At 30.9% G+C, this 14,530-nt stretch overlaps 2 protein-coding genes across 2 annotated transcripts; both read right to left on the bottom strand.

The window, feature by feature from the left end:
- Positions 1 to 5,019: 5,019 nt before the first annotated feature.
- On the bottom strand, positions 5,020 to 5,623 carry LOC115990507 (NAC domain-containing protein 73-like). The gene is made up of 3 exons (XM_031114335.1): positions 5,593 to 5,623; positions 5,318 to 5,480; positions 5,020 to 5,272 (listed from the first exon to the last, which is right to left on the bottom strand). The coding sequence occupies exons 1-3, from the start codon at positions 5,621 to 5,623 to the stop codon at positions 5,020 to 5,022; spliced, it is 447 nt and encodes a 148-aa protein (XP_030970195.1).
- A 1,786-nt stretch (positions 5,624 to 7,409) lies between these two features.
- LOC115992920 (NAC domain-containing protein 73-like) lies at positions 7,410 to 8,204 on the bottom strand. The gene is made up of 2 exons (XM_031117169.1): positions 7,952 to 8,204; positions 7,410 to 7,750 (listed from the first exon to the last, which is right to left on the bottom strand). Exons 1-2 carry the CDS (start codon positions 8,108 to 8,110, stop codon positions 7,538 to 7,540), a joined length of 372 nt encoding a protein of 123 aa, XP_030973029.1. The 5' UTR covers positions 8,111 to 8,204; the 3' UTR covers positions 7,410 to 7,537.
- Positions 8,205 to 14,530: the final 6,326 nt, after the last annotated feature.

The following is a 14,530-nucleotide window of genomic DNA, read 5'->3' as shown; positions in this document are numbered from 1 at the left end:
CTAAAAGTAGAAATACATTTCCTTTAATCAAACATATAAGATATAAGCAAACTATACAAACAACAAAACACCAATAGCTAAAAGCTACAACACCTAAATAGATCAATCAGCAAACTAAAAAGAAACTGGAACCATACTTAAAAATAATGAAACTTATTTTACGATAACAGTAACAAGACTAAATTTCATAGCACCACTATTATCCACTTCTTAAATTGGTCATGGTTGCATATATAGAAGAAGATTAAAGAGAATCTTGAGGTGGTCAAATCATAATTTGAGATCATACAATTTTATTGAAAGCATAGCAATGAAAACAATTGATTTAAAATGCCTTGAATCCAAATCCCATTCTTTTGTTCTAGTTAGCTTCTAAGTTCCATGGACATACATGATTGACAACACACGTAATAGAAAATCACTACAGAGATAAGTACCAATCCAATTAAAATCAGTTTCTTTAGATTTATGTAGGTTGGGTGTGGGGGTCCAGTGACCATCACACATATAATATAATACTTAGGTTCAAACTTAAAAGCCCACTACTTGGATTACCATTGAAGACAACCAACAAACTTAAAAAATATCTTCTAACTCGGCTTTCCAAAGTCCAAGAGTCACTTATGTAGTGCGCTGTGATTACCATGAATGACCTCTTACTGTTGTTTGCAGTCCACAAGTCCATTGAGATTGCAACTTTACTTGCATTCTTGTCAATTTCTACCACAGTCTTCTGCTTCTTTTCATTATAAATTTTTTTGATATCTCACTTCAATGTGTTTCTTCCTACTATTTTAAAATTTGGCCGAAGACCACCAACAAAATCCCAAAACCCAACATGATCAACAATTGCAAGATAGTACTCATGCAAAATGACCATTCGAGCAAGGTCCCTCCTCGAAGCCTTCTGATCCTCTTCATTAAAAACACTAGGGCTTGAGATCCTTTTACTTCTTATCCTATTGTGTTGTTTGATAAGAACTTGCTTCCTAATATCCGTTCCTTCCCTCGGAGGACTTGCTTCCCTCCGAGCACTTGGACAATTTTTTGCTATGTGTAGTTTTAAATGAGTCATCCCTGATGTACTTGCTCTAGCCATAAGTCTTCCACAGTAGTTGCATTAGGCCTTAACTTTCCCATCAATATTCTCTTTCTTAAAATGATTCCATACGTCTGAAGTTGTTCTTCTTTTAGTTCCTTGTTGTTGTGGATTCTCAACCAAAACGTACTTAACTTCCTCTCCAAACAACGATTGTGATTCTGATGTCATGCTAGTTGGAGGCCTTAGGGCTGGGGTTGAGGTAGAGTATGTGGTAGACATGTAGGCAATTGCAAAGAGAGAGAGAAAGAGAGAATGCAAGATAGATAAGATGAGGTCAATAAGATTGAGTACAAAAAATTGTTTCATTAAATTGTTAAATCATATCGAGCTCCAGAATAAAATATTCTCCATTTAGTGAAGACAAATCAACATTATATTCACAAAATGGATTGAAACCTTCTACATATAAATATTCAATTATGTTTTGAATGATATTAAGCAAATTAAGTTAGTGCTGCCTTGTGAAATGCCTAGTACAGATTTTACATAAATTTGTCAATATTAGAAACCTATTCACAATTGTTAAATAAATTTGTCAAGACTCAACATCAGAGTTGTACTGCATTTCAAATTTGTACAGAATACAGACTATTAGTTTTTAAAGAAAGGCTCAACCATTAAACAAGGAATTGAGAATGCTTGAAGAATTACCAAGTCTTACATGCTCTGTTTGTGAAAAAACTTAGACAGATTCTGTCACGCCCCGAACCCAACTATAAAGATAGGCATGTGACAACCGCCGCATACTTATAAAGTAAGCAACCTACAAGTGTGCAAGGCTTTCTCAACAACTAAAATTTATCCTCAAAAATTAAAATCAAATAAATCCAAAGTACCTCAACAATTTCTTTATGAATAGATCTCCAATAATTTAATAGAAACAAAATCCAAACCTCATGAACATAATGCCAATTGACCAATAAATATACAACTATTAGAAGACCAATCAATCCCAAAATCACTAAGCTTCTTTTCCTGCTCATAACACAACGTCAAAACTCTCAAAACTTGGTATTCTTCACAATCTGAAACTGAAGGGGAAAAAGGGGATGAGTTGACAACTCAATAAGTAACCAAAGTCCTAAAAAAGTTCTATCAAGCAATAGATCTGTAAAGTATTAGATATAATATGTGTTTTCAAAAGTTATAATATACTATGTGTTTTCAAAAAAACTGAAGAAATTTCATAGCCTTAAAATAATAAGTTGCACATAGGTCACATATTTTAATCTTACAAATATATCATAAATGGTTTAGAAAATAGTTAGTTTTCCATATATCAAAAGCTATAACTGACAATAGGTTCCAAAACACATAAGTAGTTTTAATGACTCAAAATAGACCAAATACTCGAACATTTCCAAAATCACATATGTAGTTTTAAGGACTCAAAATAGTCAGATATTTAAATGTAATTCATATTCTTTACAATCTTACGACTATAGTCACGCTATATCCCTGTGACTAGGCATCAGAGTACCAATGAATAACCCCCATTGGCTGGGTATCAGAGTACCAATGAATAACCTCTATTGGTTTGGGTATCAGAGTACCAATGAATGACCCTCATTGGTTTGGGTATCAGATTACCAATGAATAACCCCCATTGGCTGGGTATCAGAATCAATTCATAGTCAGATTGTCCATAATTATATATATAAAATCATAGTTTCTAACAAAAATATATCTTCTTCAAGTACATATATATATAAAATCATATATTCAATATTCAAATATATTTGTGATATTTCTATATTCTTTACTTTAAATCAATATAGCTAAAAAAAAAAAAACAATTAGATAAAATAATTCTTATATTCAATGCTCATATGTATTTGTGAAAATTCCTTATTCTTTACTTTGAATCAGTATAGCTAAAAACAATTAAATAGGATATATCATATATTCAGTAATCAGATATATTTGTGATAATTCTCTACTTGAAATCAGTAATACAATAGAAATAAAATTGTAACATCTGTAAACAATTTTCAGTAGTTAAAATACGCACAATAAAACCAATTAGAATAAGGTTACTTACCTCCAAAGGCTATTCCAAAATAACTTTTTCATAACAATTCTTCTAAAATTTTTGGATATCACCTAAAACAATTTTCAAATATTTTCACTCAACAATCAAATAATTTAAGAAAGATTTATAACGGTACCCAAAAAGAGAGACTACTAAAAATATCCAAAATCTATCCACTTATCTGACACCAAATTCCACCTAATCATAATATTTTTCTTTATACACATATTATTATTTTTTTCTACCACAACTAATGTCCTAGAGATAAGACCATAACTCCTATTACTATGTAGGCATGTGGGCCATCCTCAAGTAGTGTGTTCCTGTGTTTCGTTTCCTTTTCTTTCTTTCACTATAATTTATGACTGGTCAACCTTCATTGACTTCCCATTCACCCCTACCAAAACCAATAAACAAAATATAATAATAATAAAAAGTTGAACGCTGCTTTGTTTCCTGTTTTAGCCTTCATCTCTACTGACACACTCACAGCTGCTGCATCGACTTCCCTATTCACCAAAAGTACAACTTTTTAAGGCAAAAGGTATGCAAAACCAGACCACCATGACCATGCCTAATTTTCTGCAGATCCATCTTTACTTAGTGCAAAAGTGGCTGTAGGAAAAGAAAATCTATTATCGAAACAGTATAGACATCAAGAATATAATTTAATCCCTTCTTCGGTTCAGATCGAAAAATTAATTGGATATTTAAATAATTTCACTTCTTGACCAAAATACTCACATAAAAAAAAAAAAAAAAACTCTAATTCTAAATAAAACTTAGATTTGATAAGAAAGAAATTCTTAAGCTCTTACCTCAAGAATGTAGTCAATCCTTTTTTACTTCAATCTTTTGAGTAGTCTCCTCTCTCAAATTATTTCTGCCATTCTACGTTGACTTAAAAAATTAGACTATATATAACTAGGGTTTCAACCTTATATTCTAAAAAACCCCTTAGCAATGTTAATTATAACAATTGACCCCATAAACAAATTTACTTAAATACACCTTCTTTTAAATTTTTTTTTTTTCTGGGTATTATAATATGTAACGACCCAAGAAAAAGCGCTAGCCACATCTACACTATACCTCAAAAGGACTAGTCACAATTGAAACTCCTTGTAGTTGTTAATAAAGTCTAGATCTACACAGTAAATACCCGATGTGGGACTCATCACACACCCACACACATCACACAATCAATCAAATTGGGGCATCACTGATTCACTCCTCTCTATAAATAGACATATCCCTATATAGAACCAAACACCTTAATACAATCAAAAACCAAATCTAACACATATCCAGTTGATAAAATTCAATCAAAAACTAAATTCAACACATGGCCAGCTGAATTCAAACTCTAAAACCAAAATCTAACACACACCCAAATGATAAATTCAACAAGACAACACAAGTAAACAACAAGCAAAGAACAATAAACCAAACTAGCAAAAGAGGGAAAAAGAATGTCGTTTACCTGAGGAAAGAAAGTGGTAGAAAGACCAGAGACGATGAACGAGGAACAAGAATCAAGCACAAAATCAATGCCAAAACAAATAAATGTGTGTATATGTGAGAGACAGAGCCTTACCACAATACAAAGTGGTGAGGAGAGACGATGAGGAGAGGCAAAGAGGCAGAGAGAATGTGAGTGATGGTGAGAGAGGTTTAGGGTTTTTTTATATTTTTTTTTAACATGGGTCGGGTTTGGATAATATCCATACCCTACCCGATTCAAATATTCCGAGTAATACCCAGTTCCTCATGGGTAGAACTTAATTGGGTAGGATATGGGTATTACCCGGAATATTTAAATTGGGTAGGGTTGGATATCCATTACCCAATGGGTATGGCCATCCCTCCTGCCCTAGTCATAGCCCTAGTCATGGTTAATAAAAGGAGTGTTGTAATACTCCAAAAGAGCTGTAGGGTTTTTAGGTATAGGAATCTCATTAGGACTATTATCCTGCACGCTTTGGTTATTCAATGAATCCTTAATACTTGAACCACATTGTCTAGGTTGTGTCTGGTAGAAAACCTTTGAAACCACTAATTCTCCATCTTTCTCTTCTTCATTGTTTCCAAGATGGTATTGGTGCATCACCCAGTTTGTTTTCTCAGGCTTTCTTTGCCTGCCATAGTTGGTGTAGAGAACCAAGATCTTTTTGTACCCCTACACTGCCCCACCAACAAAGACTGGCCTTGTCTTGCCTGTTTTGTGCCATCTCGTCTCGCTCCCATCTTCATCAGTGTGGACCTTTCTTCGTTTCCTAGTCCCAGTCGTGTATGCCTTTGAAGGTCGATGGAAGAAGTGCCGGATTTGGCCGTCTTTGCTTACTCCTGCATGACCAAAATATGCATACAAAACGGGTTGTACAATTGTGAATAAAGTTACATTGATTAATTGATAAGATAATAAGAGAGTACTTGGGCAATCAGCATTTAGAATTACTTGTAATTACAAAAAAGAAGATGCCATACATCGTAAAGTTAGTCAAGTTACTATTTAAATTGACCAAATCCAGAAATAAAACTAAAAAGAAAACTCGTGGCATCAATTTAAAGTAACAAAATTTTATGCTATACCATCAACATACTACGGGTCAAGCTTTGATCTAGTACGTTGGATAAGGCGTATCTCCTACCATAAACTTTTTTATTTATTTATTTTATTTATTTTTTTTATATATTTATAAAGTTTGAAATTCACTATAAATAAAATATATGAAATTAAGCATATTCTAAAGGTGTCTCTTTACTAGAAAAAGGTTGATAATATTTAAGTCTAGAAACTTACAAATCAAAGAGTTGTAATTCTATTTCTCTAACAAGAATATGTTTTTTCCAATAGTGACTTGTACCGAGCATGACCAAAAAAAGAAAAAAAAACACTTTATTGAATTTTAACTAATATGTTGAGAATTCATTGTTGGCCTAAAACAATTTGGGACTAAGGCTTGGTTAGGGAGGGCAATGGGGCAAAGCAAGGTTGGGTCAAAGCCGTCGTCCCCACTTCGATGTGTTTGGTAAAACTTGCATGTGCATGGGGGGAGCAGGGTAGGCTAGGTGCAAGGCTGGTTGAAGCTATTTTTCCATTCCTAATGAAGTGGCTTTGACATTAATGTGATAGAAATGAAATAAAAGAGAAATACAATCATGAGAGAGAGGTTGGAGATGTTAATAAAATGTAAAATATATATATATATATATATTTATATGTATTAATAATTTAAATACATGTTAAATGAAAAAACACACTTGTGTGTGCACGTGCGTTCCTTCTTCAAAGAGGTAACTTGTTCGAAATCAAGTGAACTAATGCTTTTATCTCTCTTGCTTACTCTATAAAGCACTAGGCTTTCTTCTGCTGCTTCTTCTTCTTTGTCTTGCAGTTAAAATGTAAATTTGTGCCCTAAGATACTAAAATTGTGCCTTTTCATGAAAGATTTCTTTGGTGCCATTGCATGGTAGCTCTTTTTGATTTTAATTCTTTTGTCATTCATGAAGCTATTCTGTTTTTTTCTTTTTCGGTAAGACATGAAGCTATTCTTAAAAATGCACAATAATGTAATTAGTTACTTTTTAATTATGACAACTAGTAGATTGGGAAGAAATTAATGATTGAGGTTACATTGGAGTGGAGAGACTACATATTATAAATTTTAAAAACATATTTAATTTCAAGTCATTTAAATTCTTAAAAAAATAATAACATACGCACAGTGAGATGTAAGAAATAAAATTTGAACTATGAACTAGACTCTTCACATTTAAATAGAGAAGATTCTTACTGCTCGAAAACCATTATATAAGTGGTGCTATTTGAGATTTTATGATATGAGTGGGCATCTTGAAGAGAGTAGAAGTGCCAATCAAAATATAAATAAATAAATAAAGAAAAAGAAAAGAGAGAGATAGAGTAGAAGTGCAACATGATGTTTTACTTAAGCTTTTACTTAAAAAATACTAAAATGAGTTGGTTAAGAGAGGACAGCAAACCCTTGTGCATGAATTTAGTTTTTACGTTTCTTTCAAAAAATGATGTCTGTGAATGGAGACGTACCCTCCAACAGATAAGGTTTTCATATTCGCATTATTCCAAATATAGAGATAGAATCCGTAAATATAATTTTTAGGGCAGTAGTTTGTGTGTGTGCCTAGTATTTTGCTCCACGGCACCCAAATTTAAAATCTTTTCCTATAAATTTTGCCCATCTCGTAAAAGAAAATGTTGACAATCATTCTCAAGTAGGTGTCTTTCCTCCTTAACTCATTTCACTATTAGCCTTATTGTCATTACTAGAATTAACAATAAATAGTGTAACCTCGTGCCTTGTAAATATTTATTGTCCCAAAATCATAGAATTTAAGAGATGAAAGAAACATATATATGCTAATTAATTAGGGTAAGAATCACTTGGTAGTTTTTCTGGATGAGTATAGCAAATTCCATTCTCTCCCTCAAGTGTTGGGATGAATTCATCAATAAGATAAGGATGAAGCTTTCGCGTATCAGACAGAATCTTTGCCTCTAAATGTTCAAGAATCTCATGGTCTGTCGGATCAAACTTCACCCCTGCTGGTAGCCCCGGCAAATCATGAATTCCGGCCTATATAAGTCACATAAATTTAAAAAAAATAAAAAAAGAATAGAAAAAGAAACGTAAACAACAATAATACAAATTAAATAAAAAAAATACTAATAAAATTTAGAAAAAAAATCTAAGGAACAACAAGAGGACAAACAGAAATATATGCTGACCACAAAAAAAAAAAAAAAAAAAAAAGTACAAAATTATAAAAATATGAACCTGATCTTGGAACTCTATGTCCTGGCCACATGATGGGCATGTTATGGTATTCCTGATATCATCGGTTTTGGGTGGGTTGAGAACATTTGTATTTTCTTTAGAAGTTGCCGTGATTATCTGAAGAGCCCTATAATCGTCTGAATCATTGCACCATGTCATCTCTTTGTTTTTGCTCTCATGCCCATCCCAAAACTCGATTTTCCCTCTGGTTTCTTCCACTTCTTCAGAGTACAGAGTATAGAGATCACTCGAGCTACCAACACACCGACATAGAGAAATTAAAGAAACTTGAAAAAAAAAAAAAAAAAAAAAAAAAAAAAAAAAAACAAAAACCCAAAAAAGAAACAAAATAATTTATTAAAAAAAGAAGTAGTAGTAGTAAAACAATGTTGTCACTTTTTAAAACACGTTTTCCTTGGCCTCCTCCTTCTTGATATCAGGAAAGGAATTTAGTTCTTCTACGCACTTTTTTTTGTTTTTCTTCTTCTTAGTAAATTTAGACATATACGTACAAACCAACAAATATGAAAATAACAAGGCATATTACACCAACCTGTATATTCTTACTAATCCCTTTCTTCACGTAGACTTCTCATGCCAAGCAAGGAATCACATCTCTCTCTCTCTGTGTCTGTATCTGTGTGTGTGTTTCTGGTGGGAGTCTACAGTAGAACTTTATCAACTGTTACAGTGCAACATACTACAGGAATTTTTTTTCATTTATGCTTGGCAAAGAAACCTCATCACATGACGTCACTTTCCACATGTTATCTCATGCACCCGTAAGAATAAAAAACTTTTAGAGTGAGGGAAAAAAGATAAATCACATTCTTTGTTACACATGAAAATTAATTTAAATCAAGTTTTTCACTTTTAAGGGTGTGTTTGTTTTGGGTGAAAATCATTTTCGGAAATGCTTTTTCGAAAATGCGGGTGTTTGGTTGGTCCGGAAAATAGAATTTTCCAAAAATCAATTTCAGTTAACCGAAAAAAATAGGCTTTGACCATGGAAATGAATTTCTGTTTCTATTTTCACTTCAAATGAATTTCGGAGAGAGAGAGAGAGAGAAGAGGCCCCCGAGCTCCAGTCCAGTTCGACGATCGTCGGTGAACCCCGAGTTCCAGTCCATGCCGATCGCATGCACCAGTCGATCTTGCGAGGCCGTTCGACTTCGCTGGCAAACCAAGAGAGAGATCGAACCCAGAGTCCAGATTGCAACCCAGAGCCCACTTCGCCGACGAACCTAGAGCCCTTCGACTTCGCACCCTTCGACTTCACCGTTCGACTTCGACTTCGAATCACACCCAGATCGCAACCTTCGACTTCGCCGGTGAACCCAGAGCCCTTCGACTTCGCCGTTCGACTTCGACTTCAAATCGCAATTGAGAAATGGTTGGGTTTTGATGAATTTGACCGGATTTGATGAATTTTTTTTTGGTTGGGTTTTGTTTCGGTGTTTATCAATTGAGAAATGGGATTATATATTCGTTTGGCAACCGAGAAAATGTGAGCAACAAGTAGAAAATGTGTTTTCTATAGTATTTTCAAGAACACAACCAAACACCAGAAAATATTTTTTGAAATTTTTTTTGAAATGCAACCAAACACATGTAAACATTTTCCTTTCCGGAAAATAGCATTTCCGGAAAATGGAATATTTTCCAGAAATGTTTTTACACGAACCAAACACAGCTCACGATTTCAATTAATTTTTTACGTGTAACTTTGTGTGAAACAAAGTGTGTGTAGTAAACACAATTCTTAGAATAATATTAGGATACTATTATAAACTTTATTACATAAAACTTACAAATTAATGTATCACTCGATTATAAAAAAAAATTTAAATATTCATTTATAAAGTGATTGAAATCTATCAATCATATTCATTATCATATTAGTTTTTAAGGCTTATGAAGTAAATATTATAGTACCTTTAGAATTTTCCAATTTTTTATCGAACATTTTACGATAAAATAATTTTATTACAATCAATTTCACAATATTTTTTATAATCACTGGGGTGATATGTTATAATTAATATATGATAAAAGTGATATTAACGTTGATCGATCATGTAAAAGTGATATTGCATTAATTAAAATTAATATGTCATCTCAACATATTGTAGAATTTGTTGTATCTTTAGCATTATTATTTCCAATAAGTCTAGAAGCATTTTTTTTCTAAAATTTTTTTTGCAACAAATGATAAATTATTAATATAAGACAATAAAGTGGTACCAATGATATCAGTAATGCGATCATATACCACCATACACTCTTGGTACGATGGACATTCTACAAGTATAAGTACTTGTAGGATGTAAGGGGCAAGAGCTGAGATTCAAGTCTCCAAAAAATAACTTCATACATGTATACATTTAGATTAAATTATAGTAAAATTTCTATCTTCTATCAAAAAGTAATGCGATTATATGATAAAGAATAACAACTTATTAATTTAAAACTGTGAAAAGTTATAAGGGTAATGTTATATATGTAACAATTACTCATATTTTTTATTGCTTTGATAATTTTTGGTGAATACAATATGATACTAATTAGTTGTAAATTAGAATTGTATACAATTAAATATATAATTTTATATACAGAAGTGCGTCTAAATCTTTGGTTAGATATTCTACTTCCTATATTTATGAGACATTTTGAAAATTTTATAGACCGATTCTATGATTGATCTTTAAGACCTTTGAATTCACACAACAATCCAAGGAATTCACGCAACATAATTAATGCATTAATAAATTGATCGGTCCATAAATTTTTGTAATGTCTTTAATAAGATCCATCCAATGGTCCACGTTGATAATAAATATTAATATATTCCAACATGTTGACGTGATGTTTATATATATATATATATACATAATGGTATTTTACTATTTTCACATTCCATTAGCTTGAGCAGCACGACTTCTTCTGGATTATTCAAACAATAAATGTAGCCTACAAGCATTCTTAAATACTTCTTTCGTCCTACTTTTTTTTATCCAGTTTGAAAAGTCAAATTTTTTAAGAGAACATAATTTATTGTCTTATTTATCTTTTAAAAATATATAAGTTTTCATAACTAACCTTAAAAAAATTTATCAAATAATTGAATTAGAAAATTAATAAAGGTATAATAGGAATATTAGTAAATTAATGACTTTTATTTTTAAAAATAAAATAATATTTTAAAATATTTTAAAATAAAATAGAAGACAAAAAAAAATAAGACAGAGGAAGTATAATGGTTTGCAGAATCCAGTAATGTTATTTTAGTTTGCCATTCATAGTGCGTCACATCATCACCTGCGTTTGAATCTGAGTCAAATCAATGAAAACACAAGGACCCTATATGGGACCAATTAAAGATGCTAGTTGGAAAAATATATCTTGAAAAAAAAAAAAAAATAGTTTACATTGTATTTGAATTTTTTTTTTTTTTTTTTAAGTTTACATTGTATTAATAATATCCATAGCATTTATATTTAAACTAAACAAATAATATTGTGCACATTTATTTAATCTATAATGTAAGATTTACATTAATATATAGTACAATATAAACTTATAATTACTCAAATATCTTATGAATAATGTTGTGGTCATTTTTTACTCGTTCTTATTTGGTCCACCACTAACATTACTTTTTTATTTATCAATAATAACTTATTACATCAATTATTTGCAAAAAATATTATAAACTAATTTGTAGCTCTAACATGTTCCATAATTTATAAATGATATATATTTCGAATGCAAGATAATTATTAAGTTAGTAAGCAATCCTCAAAGAAAAAACAAGTGACATTAATAAGTTTTCTTTATTTTTATTTTTTTAAGTTCAAATTTTAGAACAAGTCGTATCGATCAAGAATCATATGTATGAATATTAAAACAATAGAAAAAAGAATCATATGACAAGAAATAAATAAATATATATATATATATATATACACACACACACAAACCCCTATATGTGTAAGGGGTCAGAAGTCAGAACACTTCTCTTGAAAAGAAAAAGAAAAGTGAAATAGTGTGATTTTGTTATCGATTTATTTATTTGTCATTCTGTGCTGGCATTGGGTACTTTGAAGGGTAGATACAAATCTATGACACGTCATATTTCAATGATTGGTAGAAGGTTGGCAATTGCAAGTAAAAGAAAATGGAAAATGTTATCAAATACCTTAAAGTTGTTGATTTAGAAATATTTTATAAGAAAATAAGAAAATAATTAATTTTTTTTTATAATTTTTTATATTTTTTATAAAAATAATGGTGCTAAAAATTTTCATAATATGATTTATTAACAATTATTTTAAAGGCAATCATTAACCTTACTCAACGAGAAAGATGCCTAATGTCAAGGGCAACATTTCCATGCATATTTATAGTACCAGCCGATATGTTATTGAGCTTCTCAAAGAAGCCACGCAACGTTAAAACTTACGCATTAAGCTTCAGGATTTGAGACTAGAACGCATGGTCTATAGTCTTGGGACTTTATTGTTAACCGGTTTCCCATATAAAAAATCTGACTGTACGTTTCTCATCTCAGGCTTCCAACACGTCTAAGAATAAAATCTAGAACTGTCATACACGCATGTATGTTTGTGAAAACTGCAAATGAGTGGAGACAATTTATTAACTTCTAGAACAGACTTTATCACTATTACAAAACTCTTGTCCTGAAAACAGGAAAGAGATTTTTTTATACAAGTAGGTGTGAATTTTGATATTGGTTTATGTTGGTTTATGGGAAATGCTAATGCATTGCTAATGAGTAAAGAATGATATGTATTTATAAGTGTTTAAGCTATCTTCCTAGTTTAACATATTTATTTTTATTAAGTGAACTAAGAATTAACATCTTTGAATTTCATACAAATCTCATATATATATATATATATATATATATATTTTTTTTTTTGACATGATTTTTATCTATTCATTTAGATGTTGATGTGGATTTTTAATTTTTTTTTTATTAACCGCGTTATCTTTAAATGTGACAACTGTACAATCAGTCAATCACGTAAGGTTTATTTATTTTGAGTAAAAAGTTTTTATTTTTCATCATTGAAATGATGGCAGCAGTAGCCAAAAAATAACAATAGGTTTAAAAACTCGTGGACAAAACTGAAAGTTCTAAAACATTAGGACCAAAATGAAGGTAACCCAAAATATAGAGATGGAAAATGTGTTTTTGTCTTTTTTTGGGAGGGGGGGGGGGGGGGGGGGGGGGTTGGAGGTGTTATAGTGTATATATTTATCTTGATACCGTTTTTTTATGAAAAATGAAATTAGAGATTATTTTTATGAAATTGCTTAAACAAGTTACAAATGTGAATGATTATGGGTTTTTATATTGTGTTTTTGAATGGCCTTTTGTTGAATATTTAGTTCATTTGTTGTTATTTGGATTATTTTTATTGATATTTAGGCTAATTTTGAGAGTTGTGCTAGGGACACAAGATATTATCGCGACAACTAAGGTGCCAGTCTCTCATATGCTAAAATAAAATAATAAAATATTATACTAGGACCCACTACATTAAAAATAAGGTTGTTGTGAAAATGTTGTGAGTTTTTGTTATGTCCATAGAATTTTTCTAATTTTATTTTTTTTATTTGGACTTTTATTCTTTTTTATATAAGGAATTAAGGATTATGTAAAATTATTTTTGTTGAACCAAAATTCTTGGGATTTTCAAGTCAGGGTGTTTTATAATTTTTTATGGTGTAAACAAAGCATGTTGGTTTATATATATATATATATATATATATATTGGTAATCTAAACACCCCTGATCAACATATATTTAAAGTCACCATTGCACCTAAGTGTATTATAAGCTTGTCTAATTATAAGGCACGTGAAGAACATATCAAATATAGCACAATGAATTATTAACAATCTTATAACTCAATTACTTGACACATTTTCGTGTTTATAAAGGAGACATCAAGGGTTGAAATCCATCATTCCTCCAACTATCCAATATTAAAAAAAATATGGCACAATAAATTCCCATTGCATAGAAAAGTCCTTAGCAAAGAAATTGACCAGGTTAATTACTAGACTAGATGAAGTCTGAAGAGAAATTAGTGGTAAAGTTCGCCATTTTTCAAAAGACAACATTACATTTAAATCATTGTAGGCCTATTTGGGGTTTGTTAGCATTTGTCAAACTACTATGTAAAATGTCTTGAAGTTGTTAGGACACCTGTTTTAGGTTTTTAGATGTAAGAAATGATTTTAATACACTACAAGAAACTTGGTTATTTTCAATGGTTGAAACCGTCAAAAAAAGTATTAAAACTATTGAAAAAAATATTTTCAACGGTTGGAATGACCGTAGAAAACCGTTATTAAAAACCATGTCGAGAACATTTTTCTATGACCTATGCAACCGTTGAAAAAAGTATTACACATTTATCAACAGTTAATAACCGTCGAAATATATACACATAAATGTAGATTAAAGCATGCTTATTACTTTTATCCACATGCACCCAACCGTTGAAATAAGTATCTTCTTGTTAAAAAAAAAAAATCCAAATGCAC

The sequence above is a fragment of the Quercus lobata genome, chromosome 5, assembly GCF_001633185.2.
Source record: "Quercus lobata isolate SW786 chromosome 5, ValleyOak3.0 Primary Assembly, whole genome shotgun sequence".
Taxonomy (NCBI): Eukaryota; Viridiplantae; Streptophyta; class Magnoliopsida; order Fagales; family Fagaceae; genus Quercus; species Quercus lobata.
Note: the sequence above shows the minus strand (reverse complement) of the source record. Positions and strands in the feature narration are given on the sequence as shown.

Bases quoted from the DNA above. Each gene is read 5' to 3' on its own strand.
- LOC115990507 (XM_031114335.1), bottom strand. From the start codon at position 5,623: ATGTATGGCATCTTCTTTTTTGTAATTACAA. The intron at 5,481-5,592 runs GTAATTCTAAAT...TTGGTCATGCAG, and splicing joins CTTCTTTTTTGTAATTACAA to GAGTAAGCAAAGACGGCCAA. The intron at 5,273-5,317 runs GTAGGGGTACAA...CAACTATGGCAG, and splicing joins GTCTTTGTTGGTGGGGCAGT to GCAAAGAAAGCCTGAGAAAA.
- LOC115992920 (XM_031117169.1), bottom strand. From the start codon at position 8,110: ATGACATGGTGCAATGATTCAGACGATTATAGGGCTCTTCAGATAATC. The intron at 7,751-7,951 runs GTTCATATTTTT...TGACTTATATAG, and splicing joins ACATAGAGTTCCAAGATCAG to GCCGGAATTCATGATTTGCC.